Below are 18404 nucleotides of genomic sequence, written 5' to 3'. Positions count from 1 at the left end.
CAATACATCGCCCTAAGGCCATATATTGGCTATCGTTCATAATGTGCCTGCAGTCATCATATAGAACACATGTAAAATCATGAATGTGGTACATGAACTATCGTTATTCTGATAGACATCACCAAGTACACATTTGAAATGTACCATAGTTATACCAATTTACTATGTAGCCACGCATACAAGGTTTTGAGCAAACGAACTTTGGGTAAGAAACAGTGCTAGACTGTAATCATGTTCGGTAATACTGCTGATACAAGTCATTGTTCCACTTTTGTGGGGTGCTCCACAAATTTGGGCCAAACATGCAGGTGTCAGTACCATTTCTTACTATTTTTGCAAGCTGCCGTCCAATTCCAGAACTATTAAGGCCACAATTCCAGCTGGTTGCGATGCTTTCCTGGTTGGGTGCAGTTTAAAATTGTAAGGTGCAGTCCAGGTCTTTTATAATAAATTGAAGCTGCTGCTTCAATTCTACATTAAATGCGAGTTGCTGCTCATAAACATGCCTTATAATTATGTAATAAATATAGGTTGCCCTCATTAATTGTAGTTTGCTCCTCAAGATAAGCAAACCACCTTAGTAAAATGTGCCATAATCAGTCACGGATGCAGATCAGTGTGTATTGTGGGAGAGTTTCTGTTATGCATGCAAATTTACTATAAATGCTCACAAAGACGACATCACAAGTGCAGCACAAAGAGAAGGTGATACCTTTATGAATCCCCAAAACCCAAGTGTAATGCATTTAATACTCATGCAGATTAAAAGAGAATGAGAATGATAACGAAATGAGGCAGAAGAGGGGTAAATATACTTTTTTTTATTTCTTAAACTTTACGCACTCTCTTTGCTGCTGTGCAGTTGTACGAGTTAACATCCATAATGGGGCCCTGCTGACATGGATCGTTCATGAATAATGCTAACCATGGGACTTTGCTGATATGGTGGATAGTGTACTCTATCTGAGAGGTGCCTTTTTAGATTCATCTAGCCTCTTCCAAGCGTTAATTCGCTATGTTTCTTTGTGCCTGATTATTCTTAATTACAATTTAGAAATGAACCACAATTAATAGACTTTACATCTAATCAAATACTTGCTTGTACCTGTGAGCCAATATATGCTTATCTACTAGTTACCTTGACCCTGTAAGTAAATGCTTTTACAAGTGGCCATGTACTTCCATGTAAGGACAAGAAAAAATATGTAAGTTCTTGGATATGACTTCTACTTACTGTCAAATTCAAGGAGAATTCCAAAAGGCCCATGGCAAGATGCTTTGCTTTGCTCATATTCTATAGTGGTGGACTTTGGATACTATCAAGTTTATGCAGACTTTTGGGTGTGTCACTGTGTTGGAATTTGACCTGATCATGAATTAACTCTAATGAACTTGAAACTATCATGTCTGTTATTTTTTCCTTAGAAAAATGTCATAACCTATTATAAAAAGTGTACATTTCACAGATGAATCTTCCAACTTTCAATAGATAATCAAACAAAAACTGCCCCTAGGGCCTAGTAAGACCATCAGAACTGATTTCAGTTTTTTAGAACAGGGCTTACAAACTTTACTTTGAAGAGCTTCCATCGAAATTTTTATTGAAAATAAAAGAGAAAAACTGGCTATAATGCACAATGGATATCCTTACTCTCTGCCTTTCTCAGGAACAAGGCTTAATTACGTTGTTAATAGAAAAGCAGAAACATTTAATGAGACTAGTCGCTATAAATATAGCCTGAGAGCTAAAACAACAGCTAGCACTATTAAACTGGAACTGTTCGTTGCCTTATCAGCAATTAACTCTATTTTGCCACTGAAGAAGAAAAAGAAACAACTTCAAAACCAAAGTCACTCCCCTTAAAAATGCATTTATATCAGGTTGACTTCCCAGTGCTGACTTGGCATACCAATACCCTCATTGAACTCCTGGACCCTGGCTGTATTATATTCCAAACTCAAACATTCTTTGGACAAAAGATCTGCCGCTGCATTTAATTCTATATATACATGCAGAAAGGACACATTTAAAAAGGATGATTCCACCCGTTTCAACTGGTATAAGATCGAGAGGAGAAACAGGTTATCCATCATAAACAAACCAATTATCTACTTAACAACCACTATATATATATATATATATATATATTAGGTATTCTGCATTCATCAATATTGTCGGAAAATGGTGCAAAATGTCTAGACAGGGCACCAAGAGTGTGAGGACCCCCACATGAAAATATATTTGTTCCTCATGCAAAAATAATTCCTTGGAAGAAAATTAAAAAAGGACGATTCCACCCGTTTCAACTAGTATAAGATCGAGAGGAGAAACAAGTTATTCATCATAAACCAACCAATCATGTTATGAAACCAGCTCACAAAAAGTTAGAAAAGACAAATCAATGCCTTAGAATTTAGCCTTTTCGAGGGGGCAACCTCCTTTACATTACACAAATGAATGATTCTTTTGATGATTCAAATGACAAAACCTCCTTTCTATATATAGGAGTCTAAGGAGTCACAATATAACCCATCTGACCTAACAATAATAATATAAAGCCACAAAAATAACAGTAGAGGGATTCTATGGGGCACAGTAATAACAATATGGTGACAATAGGGGCACAACATTATTAATAAGGGATATAACTACAATAGTAATGGGGTAATCACTAGTATTATAGGGATCTAACATGCCCCACTCCTTCAAAAAAGTGTTGTCGTCAATGCTTGAGTAGTTATGGATGCTTCTGTATAAAATTCTCATCCTCCCATGTGGAATCTTCAGCGGATAAGTTCTTCCACTTGATGAGATACTCTGAAATTGATCGATTTCGTAGCTGTCGAGTTCTTGTTTCTGTGACTGCTTCCGGTTCCAATATAATTTTTCCTTCCTCGTCAAGTTCTGGCAATATTGTTTGAACTGGGAGCTTGTTGCCTATAACCTTCTTTAAACATGAAACATGGAAAACTGGGTGCAATCGAGAAGTTGCAGAAAGCTCCAATTTGTAAGCCATAGCTCCAATTTGTAAGCCATAGTACCAATTTGTAGTATTGCCAACATTTCCTTCTCATAAATGGCTTTGTGTAAAAACTTTCCCTTGATTGGACGACTTTCAAAAGCAATGGGTCTTTCATCTTGCATTAAAACAGCACCAATTCCATTTCCTGAAGCATCACATTCCACAATAAAGGTTTTTGTGAAGTCCAGTGTAGCTAAGACCGGTGCTTGGCACATTGCCTCTTTAAGATGTTCGAAGGCCTTTGTTGCTTCTGGAGTCCATGAAAATGCACCTTTCTTCAATAATGTTGTTAGAGGTGTTGCTATTCTCCCATAATTTTTAACGAACATGCGATAATACCCTGTCAACCCGAGAAATCCTCGTAGATGCTTTATGGATGTGGGGATTTTCCATTCCTTAATGGCTTTAATTTTGCTAGGGTCTACCTTAACTCCTTCATGAGATACAATATGACCCAGATATTCCACCTCTTGTACTCCAAAGAAACATTTGGATCTTTTTACATATAATTGTTTCTCCTCCAATAGTTGTAGCAACCTGTCAACATGTTCAATATGATCCTTCCAAGACTTGCTGTAGATTAGTATATCATCAAAAAATACTAACACAAATTTTCTAAGGAAGGGTTTGAAAATGGAATTCATCAAACCTTGAAATGTAGAAGGTGCATTGGTAAGGCCAAAAGGCATGACCAAAAATTCATAATGACCCTCATGAGTTCTAAATGCTGTTTTCGGAATGTCTTCAGTCTTCATTCTGATTTGATGATATCCTGATTGAAGATCCAACTTGGTGAAGTAAATTGATCCATGCAATTCATCCAGTAATTCATCAATGACAGGAATGGGAAACTTATTTTAATAGTGAGCTTGTTGAACTCCCTATAATTCGGACACATGCGCCATGATCCATCCTTCTTGTGCACCAATACTACTGGAGCAAAGAAAGAACTTTGACTAGGTTGAATTATACCCGCCTCTAGCATTTCTGCAACCATATGTTCAATTTCACTCTTTTGGGCATAGGGATATCTGTACGGCCTGATGTTTGGATGAACACTTCCTGGAATTAGATGAATAGCATGTTCATGATCACGAATAGGTGGGAGACCTTTGGGAGTCTCAAATACCTTGGAATGATTTTCCAAGACTTTTTGGAGATCTGGAGAAATAGATTATTTCGATGTGGAAACATCTAGCGAACATAATTGTGCAATTACACCTCTTTGTTCATTTTTTAGAAGCTTTGTCATACCGTTAGAGCTGATTATCTTTCCCTGTTTCCTTGCAATACCTCTTAATTCAACTTTCCTTTCCTTCCACAAAAAATTTCATGAAAAGTTCTTGAAAATTAAAAGCTATTGTACCCAAGGATTGTAGCCATTGGACTCCTCAGCACCTCCCATTGGAATGGAAAGCATTGGGCTAGTCAATACATATTCTCCCATGGATAGCTTGATATTATGGCACTTTCCAGAGCAATTTATTCTTCCTCCATTTGCAACCATCACTTGACACTCTGGTGCTGCATATAGGAAGCAATTCAATTCTTTTGCTACCTTACAATGAATAAAATTGTGGGTACTTCCTGAATCAATCAACACTATTACCTTTTTCTTCTTGATTTGTCCTTCTATCTTGATGGTTTGAGGAGTGGTAATTCCTGCCAATGCATTACAAGATATGGTCGGATTCATTTCTTCTTTATTTAAGCTTTGTTTCTGGAGTATAACTTCTTCTTTTGACCTTTATTGCTCCTTTTCTTCTTCCTCTTCACAATCTATGTAGAATAATTTCTTCTTAGCACACTTATGACCTTTAGTGTATTTGCTATCACAACTGTAACAAAGCCCTTTTGCTCTTTTTTTCTTCCAATTGTTGTGGTGTCAACCTTATAGGTTGTGGAAAACTAGGATCAACAACACTTCCATCTTTATAGTTGTGAATGGTATGCTTCCTAGTTGCCATAATTTTGCTTTCCATTTTTCGTGCTAACCTGAATGCCTTCTCTAATGAATCAGGTTCCCAAAGGAGTACATCATGTTGGATATTATCCTTTAAAGTCCCTATGAACACATTAATCCTATGCTCCTCTGGAATATTTTTGACCTTTATGTTCAATTTTTGGAACTCTTCAATGTGCTCCATTATTGAACCTTTTTGTTTGAGACTTATCAATTGGCTAAAAAAATTGTTGCTTTTTGTATCCTCATAATGTGCTGTCAATTCTTCCGTAAAAATTTCCCAAGTGATAATTTGTTTACGAGAGCAAAGCCATTGATACGATACAAACAGATTTGGTTCTAAATATAAAGTTGCAATACGTACCTTTTGTGTGTTCTGCACATTATTGAGATCGAAAAATTGCTCCATCTGTAATATCCATGTTGCGGGATCCTTGCCATCAAACTTCCTCATATCGATTTTTGGAATATGGTGGGTCTTCGATCCAACATTAGAGTCTATGAAATCATGATTAACATTTCTTTTGTTCGGATCATGAGTTTCCTTTACTACCCTTTCACCATTTGTAAGTATTTCTTGTAGAAAATTTGTCAAATCTGTCTTCAAATCTATCTTCTAATCATCCATCTTAGCTTCCACGCCATTTATTTTAGCTTCTGTTAGCTTTTGTGAGAGTGACATTTGTTGCACTTCGTCTAGTAATTTTGATATATCATGTAGCATTTCTTCCTCTTCTTCATGAGTCATGCTAGAACTTTCAGGTTGCTTACTAGGTGTTTGCATTTTCTTTCCTCGGGGCATCAGTTATTGATAATAATGCTCTACTATGCCCTTTGAGTTCTTCAAAATAATTTTTCAAACCAAGCTTAAGCAAAAATTTAAAAAAATATACACACATTTTTTCACTTTGTAGGAGCTTGATATTGCCTCTGATGTATCTCTGTAATTTCGGATCATCCAGTTTTGAAATTGCGACCTGCAGTAGCTCGCTGTGTCCTCTTTCCAATGCCACCAGTCTGATCCAAATTGGATTCTCCAAGGAAGAGTTATGCCAAATCTCCCTTAGTGACCTGATTATAGACTAGTTCAGTAGAGCGAACTTGTACGACATGCCACGTGTCCCTGCTTCGACCTCTGGCTCTGAAAAATATATACAAGAAACTACAGTTTGTCCTCTTTCTGTACCTTCTTACGAAACTTCAATCCGATGCTCAGAGAGAAAGTTATGACGATTTTCCCCAGGTCACCTGTTTGGAATGTAATTCAGGAGTTTGCAAAAAGACCAACTTCCTCAGATCATATCTCCGTAAATATAGAGCGAAAAGCTCTGAAATTTGGACACAAGCTTCAGTGCGATTTCGTCTCAAATGGGTTTTTTTTCACTTCTGAATTGTCGCAGAAAAAAAGTTATAGAGAAAATGCCACGATGACCTATTTGGATCAGCGAAACCCTAGAATCCAAAGCTCTGATACCAAATGTTATGAAACCAGCTTAGAAAAAGATAGAAAAGATAGATCAACGCCTTAGAATTCAACCTCTTCGAGGGGGCAACCTCCTTTACATTACACAAATGAATGATTCTTTTGATGATTCAAATGACAAAACTTTCTTTCTATATATAGGAGTCTAAGGAGTCACAATATAACCCAGCCGACCTAACAATAATAATATAAAGCCACAAAAATGACAATAGAGGGATTCTATGGGGCACAGTAATAACAATATGGGAACAATAGGGGCACAACAATATTAATAAGGGATATAACTACAATAGTAATGGGGTAATCACTAGTATTATAGGGACCTAACAAATCATCTGCAAAAATAATTCCTTGGAAGAAAATTAAGTGCTCCTTCGAAAATTCCTTTGGAAAAAATATTGCTCCCCCCTTCAAAATTAAAGGTGATGCAAACGATAGAAGTGACCTTAAATACATAATAATTCACCCTTAATGAAGAAAATACCACGGTGACTTTTCAAAATCTTCACTTTGCCATTTTTCTCTCCAAAATTCACTTGTGTTTTCAATATATATATTGAACTTTTCTAAAAGTAATCATAAAATGTGCAGTGGAAAATGGTATGGATTCCCTTCAAGCATTTGGAAACTCAAAGATGGTAATAGATTGGGAAAATGGTAATTGTATAATTGAAAATTTGGCTGCATTCAAAGAGACATGTAACATGCCTAAAAGTGAACAACGGTTTCCACCCTTTGGAAGCGTAAGACTGACTATTTTTTCATCCAACAGCACAAAATAGCTGAAGCGCCATGTATTGTTTGCTACTGAAGTCCTTTCATACCAACCTATGGCTTTCCATATCCATACTTATTTCTTTTGCAGCTCTAAAATCAGTTGGAAAACTGAGTTTAAGCTACAGATTAAAAAATAAGAGGAAGGTGGACAACTCTCTCCCACAGAATACCAAAGATTACATGATAGAGAATGTTCCATAAAGCCGTTGCTGCTTTAACCGGAAATGCCCTAAAACTTTCTTTGCCATAATGAGCTGGCAGAAACATGTGTTGTTTCTGTTGATGGCCACTAAAAAATCCAATTGCAGCTGCTAAACACATCCAACTGGGGCAGTTCAATCAACAATTTCACAAGTGCAGGTTACATATTTTAATGTGCCAATATATCACCCTTGCCTCCAGTAGATTTTAACTTGTTTGAAGAATAACTCTGAAACTTCCAAATAATCAAGTGCCAACCACTCCTTTGCTTTATTAAACACCACAATAGCGGGGGGCACAGACAGGTTATCTAGCTGCAAATCAGTGTGCAACTATTTCAATGCCTCTCCGGCAGGTTCTTCACAGCTTAGATTGAGACACTTGGGCTCAAGCATTCCATAATCATACTACATGATAGTGAAGATTAGATCTGCATGTAATTAAAGTGTCACAGAGCATTGCCAAGGTTATGATACCATGTTGGAATTGGTAGGGCATCATTAAGGAGTGATTAATATTATAAAACCCAAAGCATTTAATAGTGACAGATTGTAAGAAAGATAATCTATAACAGGAGATATGTATGGGTACAAGGGTAATTCCTTAAGGTGATATCAATATTGATATATTTCTCTCTACTTATTTTCTTGTTGTATAAATGAAGCTTAGCCTTTTATATAGGTATTAGGACACATTGACGCTAGCCCTAATACCCATCAAGTGGGGGCACAAGCAGAACACACAGGGCATATAGAGTTAACCACTGCATCCACAAGGGTGCCCATTTACAGGTTACACAAGTCAAGATTAGACAACATATCTCCAACGGCCCCCCACTTAAGATTGACCTGGATATGCAGATAAGGAGAATTGGCAGAGTGGCAGATAAGTAGAGTTGGCAGAGGACAACCTTGAGACCACATGCAGTCACTTAGGTGTCAATACTTATTTGACCAAATAAATATTTCTTTCCATCAATTCTATTCTGGGTGCAACAGTGGAAGAGAAGAAGATAAAATTATATTTTCTTTTCTCATGGACACATTTTGCTTGCTTCTGGATACTAACATCTCTCTTGTAGGTGAATATAACAAAGGAAAAGGGAAAACATGTATTATATACCGTCTCCTTTTCACAAGGCTGAAAGGAACCTCTCCATAATGAAGCTTGTTGTGTTGAGAGGTGCTCTACAGCCCAATATGGGGAAGATGTTGTCATGTAGCGTTAGGTAACGTTAAATTAAAAAATAATTACATTAATAAAATTACAAGTAGGCTTTAGATGTTGTCATGTAGCATTAATGAAAAAAATAATAATTTAAAAATTAATTACATTAAAAAATTAAAAAAATGCAAGTAGGCTTTAAAGTAAATTTGAATTCATGTTTTAGAATTAGAGCTAGAAATAAAAAAGATTGTTAATTTTACCATATTTCAAGAATACTAGTGCTGAGAATTTACTTTAAAAAAATACAAGTCGACTTTAAAGTAAATTTAAATTAATGTTTTTAAGTTGGAACTAAAAATAGAAAAGATTGTAAATATAACCATATGTCAATAATACTAATAACATAGATCTACTTATGATTTTGAGTTGATCCTAGAAATAGGAAAAAAGATGTCTAATTAATTAGTTTGTAATAAGAAAAGTAATGAATACATTTTTTTTTCCACATCGAAAATATCTTTATATTTCATATGTGGTATATACATGTTCCGGTCCTTGAGGGACTATTGATTCTCAACAACAAGGCTTGAAGCCATTACATCAAAGCTCATCAGGTCACTTGCGGGAATTGAACCTAGGTGGGGAGGATCCCAAGCATTCCTTCCAACCACCCAAGATAAATGCAGTTGACAGAGAAAAGTAATGAATATGTATTTTTGTTCACGAGTTTTTTTTTGTTATTTATATTTATTCCCAAAGGAAAAAACCCGTAATTTTCATTCATTTCAAAAATGATAAAAAATTACATTTTGCAGATATACCCAGAGTGTTCCTGCTTTTTATAGTGTCTAATCAATAAGCTTCCAACTTTATGTACAAAATTTTAAAATATATAACAATATATTCAACTGTTATAGAAACAATTTCTAAGCATACTGTGAGAGGGTGAAAAGACATTCACAGCTGTATATAACTGCCCAGATATATATACTCAGCGATCATGAACAAAAACTAAACATGAGTCAATGATCGTAAATATAGATCAGCCCTGCCTTCCCATGGGATCCCTGAAAGGTCTGTGGAAGTACTCAAAAGAACTGCCCTCACTTACTCGAAGATCTGCCACAGATCTTGTTCTAGTTGAAGACCCTCTTTTGATAGGCGATCAACATGTTGGTAGCGCTCCCTGTAAATGTGGGTAAAGGAAGTATGAGTAAAACTGTCTTTGATTTTCAATGTGTCTTTAGCAAGTGGTGCTAGGAGAAGATTTATGCATGCTTGAACTCTGTTAATCCAGTTAATAATCAACATAGAATCACCATAAACCTGTAAAGTAGCACAACAATTTTTCTTTGCAAAAATTAGAAGATATTTAGATTCAAGAAGTTTTGCTCAATGTTGCATGACTCGTACTCGTATAAGACTTGTCACGACATTGACTCGTCGACTCGTATAAGACTTGGGAACAGCCCTTGTAAGATTCATATAAGACTTGTCAAAATACAAAAAACGTTAAAATATGGTAAATTTTAAGCACAAAACGGACTAGAGATTACATTCACAGTGATGAAACTAGGTTGAAGGGATTAGAGATTACATTCTTCACCACTAAAGATGAAACTAGGTCGAAGGGACTAGAGATTACATCCTTCAAAATAAGCACATACAAGGGGCCCTGCATAAGCAAAAGTAAGATGAGGGGCTACCACCAAAACCACCACAACAGGAAATGAAAAAAGTTCATAAATCGTCAAACTTCACCAAGCAGGAGAAAGATAAAGCAGTGATGAAGTTTAGAGAGAAGATGTTGATACTAGATAGGGGACATTAAACCTAGTTCAAAGGAGGAAGGTTAGATTGACACTTTTCTACAAAACTCAGGAGGGACTTCGAGAAAAATGTATGCAAGCTGTACATAAATTGAAATTTGATTAACATTCACAAACAATCAAAATAAGTTAACTTGCATCAACAACTATAAAAGGAATGCATGAATGCATAATTCACTACCAGCAAAGAGCACAGTAAAAGAAAACTCTACTCTAAATCTAAATCAAACTCACGTATTAAAGTGTGCTAGCAAATAGGACGTGTGACCCCAAGAATGCAAGTTTAAAGGTCATTCAATTGAGTGACAAGTATGACCAAAATTGCACCATAATAGAAAAGCATGTACACCCACCTCTGAAACTATTTTGAGTCAAAGGATCATTCCTGATCCCTCACTTTATTTTGGAGCATAACTGACATTTAGCAAGCATGTAACTTTCTTCTAAAGAGGTAATTTCCTTTCCAAGAAGGTGGTGGTGCAGAGAAATAAAGCCCATTGGCTGGTAGATACAAGTGCATTACTATACAAATCTTAAAAGAATTATAACGGAAAGAAATTGAAGATCTTTGGTCAGAATTCAGGAGGGTTTCAAGGACTATGGACATGGATGGCACATACAAGGTGAATAACTATATGCTTTTAGAACAGATGCACAGTAAAGTCACCCAGTCAATCAGCCATGGAGACCTTGATTCACAAGGGTAGAGCTGCAAAGAAGCCATTGGTAGTGGCTGGATGTGTACCTCAAGGAAGTAAAGATTTGAAAGAGCTAGATGGTATAAGTCTAATTGGAGTGCAACAGATAGATCACCTCATTTCCAAAAAAGAAAAAGAAAATAAAAAAAAATTGAACATTTTGTGCCTTTTGAGGCTTGGCGGGTTCCATATGGGTCCTATAGAATAACCGTGGGTCTTTTACGGATAGACGGGTTCTATAAGATACACGCCAAGTCCGGGTGTTAAATACGGGTTCTATGCGAGTGACTCGACTCAGTATAGAACCTGCCAAGACACGCGGGTACGCGTGGGTCTAATACGAGTCATGCTTCACTGGTTCTGCCAGATTGTTTATCCCCTGACCAAACCCATTTTTGACGAACAAGGAACGCGTTGATAAGAAAAGGACAACCACCTCCACACCTTTGACCCTGATCACATGAAGCACCATCAAAATAGCCCCAAGGTTGGGATTGGTCAAGCCAGTGTTTTAAAAGCTGGCCGGCTCGGAACTGACTCGGCCGAGTTGGTCCAAGCCGGTAAAAAATTTGCGACTCGGCTGTTGAACCGGTTTGGTCGGCTGAGTCCATATCAACTCGGCCGGGTCACTTCATGCAGCCAGTGAACCCCAAAAACGCAATTTTTAATTATTTTTTTATGTTTTTTTTTTTTTTTTTTTTTTTTATTTTTTTATTTTTTTCTGAGTGTGGGGGACTACAAGTGGTTTTATTAATTGGTTTTTTGGTCTTTGGGGTCCATTCCCCTCTCCTAGTATTGATATACTATTCAAATTTCATGGTAATGTTAAATTCTTAAAGTAAAAGTGACATTCTCCTTAATCTTCATTTTCATCCTTTTACTTAAATTTTTAACATTACCATGAAATGACTCAGGATGTTTGAGAGTGGTTCCGGCTTCATTGGATTTCATATGGAGAAAGTAGAATTTTAGATTTCATTCAAAATCCAGTAGACTTATCAGTTTTTCAGGATTTCAGGATTGGGGGATTGTAATGTTTCCATTGAATTTTGTCATGTATTAGGATATGGAACTCGTATTTAATCAAGAGCACCAATCCCTCTATGTACCTTGATGTTAGTGACATTGGTTGTCGAACTCCTTCGGGATTTGCTCCCAAACCGGGAGCTTTTGAAAATGTCACTCCCGCTCCCGTTTTTGCTCTTGCTCCCCACTTTCGCTCCTGCTCCCAAGTAACACTGAGCCAGATGATGTTGGCAACTCTAGCAGTATCCAGTAGTACTGGTCACAGACTTTTGTTGTAGAGGCCATTTATAGCCTCCTTGGTTATGTGTTTTTGTTTTGATCTCTATATCATCATCGTGTATGTATTGGACAGTGCACTGGGTGCCATTTTGATATAATGGATATTTTCATGAGCCTACTTTGATCATGTGTTGTCTTCTATCTATATTCTAATGCATTGTGTTTGGAAACATGAATGAAAATCTTTAAAATTTTGTGTTTTTATGAAAAATAAATATTTAATGTAATTTTTACAACGATCGAGTCATTGAAATCGAGCCAGCCGAGTCGATACCGAGTCGGAATCGGAGTTGGAGTCGACCCTCGGCCGAGTCGGAGTTTTAAAACATTGGGTCAAGCGACTCCTCTCTAATAGTTTCAGAACCTTTCTCTCGAGGAAAATGATTGAGAATAGCAAGGGCTTTTGCGGCAACATGGTTAGGTGAAGTTGAGACATCCTGAAAAATAGCTTTGTTATGTGCCAACGACACCCCCCAGCAGATGATAAGTGAAAGAGATTGAAAGGGGCGAGAACAAGTGTTGAAGGCCTTTATGTTTATGTTCATGAGTTGTTAATGGAATTAGAAAAATGATTGTTTTTAATTAGTTGACAACGAACAAAAAAGGTTAAAGTCTGTTCACAGTTGATTGCATAGCGACGTGCTCTATAGCCCTATATGGAGGAGATGTTGTCGTGTAACATTACGTGACAAAAAAAAATGTATGAACATATTTACCTGACAAAAAAATAATTAAATAAAAAATAAATAATTACATATATATGTAGAAAATATGTGTTTGTTGTAGCCCTCCCAGTGTCAAGATTTTTGCATAGGTTTAATGTCCACAACCCCAATAATTGTTAGATGATGTAAGATACTGAATACAAATTAATTTGAAACATTTAAGTTACCTATACAATTTCTCTTTTCAGTTGATATGACAGAATAAAACAAGCAAGTACACTCATAAATTTACACAGTATTTTTCAGTCTAATGACCTTGGAAAAACCCACAAGGAGAAAACTAGTTCTAAAGAAGATTTTAATTGCTCTTAAGGAAATTTGTATAACAGAGAGAAAATCAACTTTACTCCCTTTTTGGCTTGAAGAAAACACTGACAGATTACATAGAAATTTGAGCTTCCACGCAGTCATAAACTCTGACTGATATATGCTTGACTTTTGTGCATAAAAACCACTGTCAATGCCTTGATTTCCGAGCCAGGTAGAGCAGGCTTTTCTAGAATTTTCGTGCCATTGTTTGACCCACACTACGTTGGGATTCTCGCCGTTCTGTGACAGTGAGAAGATCATAGTGAAGAGGGCTTTGACCTGCCTTTATCCTCAACGTGATTCAATTGAGAATCACACTCTGCCAATCTCCATACATAGTGTTGACAACCTGCTATCATCTCGGCCTCCTACCACTAAAACTTGGCCTGGAAAGTGTCCTTAGATCTCGGCCCTGAGACTATATTTGGCTGAAGACTAGGTTCGAACAACCTCTCTTCACCACAGAATCACGCTGAGTATCACACTCAGCTGCTCCACAAGTTTGCGCAGGCCCCTTTGCTAGAGTCTTGGCCTCTTTACCACCCAAAACTTGGTCTGAAATTCCTACAAATATGGCCTGAACCTCTGCCCGAAATTCTCAGGATTCGTGCCAGATCCTTAGCAGAATTTTGGGCTTGTCTCCTGGTTGTAGCTGCTTCTCCTTCTCTGTTACTTACAGAACTCTTAGCCATGTTTTGGACATTGTGCACTCTTTTCTCTTATAAAGTCACTTTCAAAACATGAAAGTCACTTTAATATTAAAAGTCACTTTGTACTTTTTCTCCCTAAAATCACATTTAAAACATGAAGTAACTTTATTGAAAAATACCTAGCACATGTACTACCTCATAAAGTGACTTAATTCCATGATATTAATATTATTGTCACATGATAAAACAGGTATTAAAGTGTTTTCCTAGGCAAAAAGGTCAATGCACTAGGAAACACTTCCTTGGTATCATTTTTCTCAACAATATACATGTACATGACAACATCTGAAGAAACAAACCAACATAAATCCATTTCCAACCTGGACCTATCAGCATAAATCCATTTTCAACTTGGACCTATCAAGCATTGAGAGGGATCAAATTTCATAGGGTGTAAATTTTTTACCATTTAATATAAAATAATTAATACATGACATGAAATTAAATAATAAAAAAGTTCACAACTTAAGAAAATTGATCCTTCTCAGTACTTGATAAATCCAGATTTAAAATGGATCTACAATGTTATTTATTCTAACATTTATAAATGTTAACTTGGAAGTGGTATGTTATAAACACTGCAATTATTGCATATCCTATGCTTTTTATCTTATTTCTTGATGTTATGATAACCTAAGCCTTTCTATTAAACATCCAAAAAGCAAAAAAGCTCGTCCATGTTAACGATCCAAGGACACGTTAGAATCTTATAACCCACCATGTCGAAGTCATAAAACAGTTACTTTAATTTCATGAATATTATTAGAAGGATCTTAAAAAGGCACATTCTTTACTTGTCTGTGCTTGTATTTGTAGGAAACTCACGGGCTACAAGCTAGATGGATTTATTTCTCCTGCCCTTCAAAATTTGACGAGTTTGGTCACTTTGTAAGTCATTTCTTGTCTTTTAATTATAGTTTCTTATTATTTTCCAGAATAATATGCTCGACAGATTACGCTTTCCATGATTTAGAAGGTTTTAAAGACTGGATGGATGTTGTCGTCCTCTGCTGTTATATTTTGAATGGTATATGGTTTCTAGTTCTGTGCAGATGGTTGGATGACAACCATTTAAGAGGACATATACCTCCAGTACTTGGGAATCTTAAAAATTTGACTTCCTTGTAAGTATACTAATGCGCATTGCACTGTATTTATCTATGTTCTGATTTAAGTTCAAAATAAGTTATTTGGTGTACACTTAGCCTTCTGCTAAGAGTTGCATTGTGGAACGTGAAACTTAATTGATTGAGTAATGAATTGTTAGAAGCATAAGTTCATAAGTATCAAGCGGTGATACCGGTTTATTGCATGTGGGCATTGAATATAGTCTGTAAATGTGTACTTTTACAATGTATACTAAATTTATTTTGTGAGTTTTGTGCATCGGCAGGCGATTATCAAATAATGTTCTGAGTGGAACTGTACCTTCAAGCCTTGCACTACTTCCACGACTCAAGGAACTGTAAGTGGGAAATTTATTTGATTATTTTGGATGCATAATTGATTATCACATGCGATTAGTCTGTATGTTGAGTGAAAAAATGTTTGGCCATTGTCTGAGCTGTCAAAAGCCATTCCATACAGTTGTTGTTGTCTGCAAAGAGAATGTACGCTGGACTTTTCTTTGAAGTGGGTGTCTTTTCTCTTCTCTGATACTTGAGCCTTGTTTCGTTGTACTGTTTAGGACATTGATGAACAATCATCTAAGAGGTTCCTTGCCATTTGAGGGAGCTATTTCAAGGGTCATGGACATATTGTATGTGTGCTCTTCTGGCCCCTTTCCTATCTTTGATTCTTCTTTCCAGCCTGTTGATATTTTAGGTTTACTGTTTGTGTGTGTACTACAAACTGTTTTGTATGTCTTAAAACATTATCGTTAGTCTTGTGTTTTTCTGTAAATGCCTTAATGATTCTATTTAGTATTGGGTATCCTTCAGTATGAATTCAGAGTTATGGATGATTCTTTTCTCTCTAACTCTAGTAAACATTGTTTTAGTTCTATGTTGACTTATATCTATCGCATTGCTAAAGTATTTAAAATGTGATTGGGTTTGCCAGAAATCTATGTTTCTATGTTTATCAAATAGTCTAATTTTATTTCTCTCAATATGCTGGTATCTTGTCTTAAACTTTTAAAATAATGTATTTGACTTTTGGTATGAAATAGTTGGATTTGATTCGTTCAGTCTGGATTAATACTGTTTTAAGGAGTTTGACTTTTTAATGTTTTTCAAAGGGTGGATGGTAATGATGAGCTTTGTTCACATACTGGAAGTTTCAATTTATCAACATGTGATGTGGCGACGCCCCCTGTATATACACTCAATCCCACAGGAATTGATGATGCTGGTGCTTCAGGGAAGTCAAAATCCCAACTTCCAGCAATAGTTGGGGGTGTAGCAGGTGCTGTAGCTCTTGTGGGAATAACAATTGCCTTTGTCTGCTTCTGTCTAATGCGTGCCAAGAGCTTTTCAAGTAGAACTTCCGAAACTGGTTCTTCAGAACCATCTGTGCAAGGTAATCATCTCTGCAATAGTGGAAAGAAAACTGTTATGTTTGTAAAGTGTCTTCCTTTTCACTGTTGTTGTAAATTAGAATCTGAGTAAATATGGTATTTTATTCTATATGTTATGGAGTTATGTAAATGCATATGGTTGGTTCCAAGTCATCGACAATGTCATTTAATTCAGTTCATGACATTTTATAAGTTGTCATCCAGTGGGATGGACAAAGCGTGACTCTCCTGTGGTGGGAGGTGCCATTTCTCTGTCCGATGTTCAAAGAGCAAGGTTATTTGTACTTGAGGAGCTTGAGCATGCAACAAAGCAGTTCAATCAAAACAATCTTATTGGTCAGGGTGGTTTTGGGCTAGTATACAAAGGCTTGCTTCTGGATGGGACAATTGTTGCAATAAAACGACGAACTAGCAGTCCGAGCCAAGACTTTGTTAATGAGGTAATGTGATTACCATGTATTAAAGCTATGAAATTGCTTTCGCACTGCAACACTCTATTTACACTGGACTGTACCTATTAGTCTCATTGACCTACCTTTGTGGTCATTTGTTGGACATTAGTATAATTATCTTATTTTATCTTGGAAATTCCCAGTTCATTTTTTTATTTCTTTTTAGCTTAGTGTTCTTGTTTAAACTTTTTGTTTGTACAACACTATTCTATGTTTTGCATCTTATTATAGACGAGCTATTCTAGTGGCAAAGCTTGTGCATAATTTCCTAAACTCACAAAATGATAATGCATAACAAAAACTAAATTGGTTTTCCTTGGCCCCTTAAAAATTTCAAATATGTGGACCACTTATTGATGGTCCCATCAAAATGGATTTCAAATGTGGGAAGGCTAGAACCCGTGGGCAAACATCAGGAGCCAGAAAACACTGGATCTAATTTGTTTCTGCATGTTTCCAAATACGAATGGCAGGAGTTCATACAAATAGGTCCGGAATTATCTTTGAGCTCATGAAGCGAATTATTCATACTTCCAATGTCAGCTCAAATGTCCAGAAATTGTTGCAAGCAATTGAACATTGTCTCCTCCATGCATCTTGTTAGTTTTTCTTGAAATCCAGAACCTAAACACTGAATATCCAAAGCAAGGCAACTGAAACTGAAACTTTAACTTAAATCCAATGTTATGCTGAGTTTCCTAACTTGCATGCACAATGGAAAAACTGAAGACAAACACACCATAAAAACAATACACCAGAAATTTACCAGGGAAACCCCAACTCTGGGGAAAACCTGCAAACTTGTGTGTTCTTATTATGCTTCAGCGATTTACAAGATTTGGAAAATGATTACAAAGAGGAGGGAAGACTTCCCTTCTCTCTGCAGATCCCTCAACACAAACTGATATGTGCTCTGCTCCCTCTCAGCCTCACTGCCTATGCGCTGTACAGAAATCGTGCAAGTCTGTATAGCCCCTTTGTGCTGCTGAAATTGGCATGGCTGAAGATGAACGCTGGCTGGAAGGCTCTGACGCTGTTTGGCCTCCCTTTCTTGCCCTAGCTGCTCTGAATTGAAAACCCTAGGCGCTGAACTGAACACCCTTTCTCTGCTGAATTGAACACACAAGTTGTCTAATGCACAATGAACCAAGTATGTGTTGAATTTTGTAGCTATGGTCAGGCTTCATAATCAATATTTTATCCCTTGAATTATTTAAGACATGTTCTTCATTTTATTTTAGCCC

General features: G+C 36.5%; 1 protein-coding gene across 2 annotated transcripts in view; it reads left to right on the top strand.

The window, feature by feature from the left end:
• LOC149226188 (putative serine/threonine-protein kinase PBL22) overlaps positions 1–18404 on the top strand; it is a 153877-nt gene that overhangs the window by 40436 nt on the left and 95037 nt on the right. For both annotated transcript variants that reach the window (XM_089377425.1, XM_089377424.1), the window contains exons 3-8: positions 15007–15078; positions 15243–15314; positions 15584–15655; positions 15878–15949; positions 16430–16710; positions 16913–17148. In XM_089377425.1, coding sequence (XP_089233551.1) covers positions 15007–15078; positions 15243–15314; positions 15584–15655; positions 15878–15949; positions 16430–16710; positions 16913–17148 — 805 coding nt within the window. The remainder of the gene's footprint in view (positions 1–15006; positions 15079–15242; positions 15315–15583; positions 15656–15877; positions 15950–16429; positions 16711–16912; positions 17149–18404) is intronic.

This window comes from Pinus tabuliformis, chromosome J, assembly GCF_031772625.1.
Source record: "Pinus tabuliformis cultivar Carrire ecotype Pingquan chromosome J, CPIR1, whole genome shotgun sequence".
NCBI classification, from domain to species: domain Eukaryota; kingdom Viridiplantae; phylum Streptophyta; class Pinopsida; order Pinales; family Pinaceae; genus Pinus; species Pinus tabuliformis.
The sequence above is the reverse complement of the archived record's forward strand: the minus strand, read 5'-3'. Positions and strand labels throughout refer to the sequence as shown.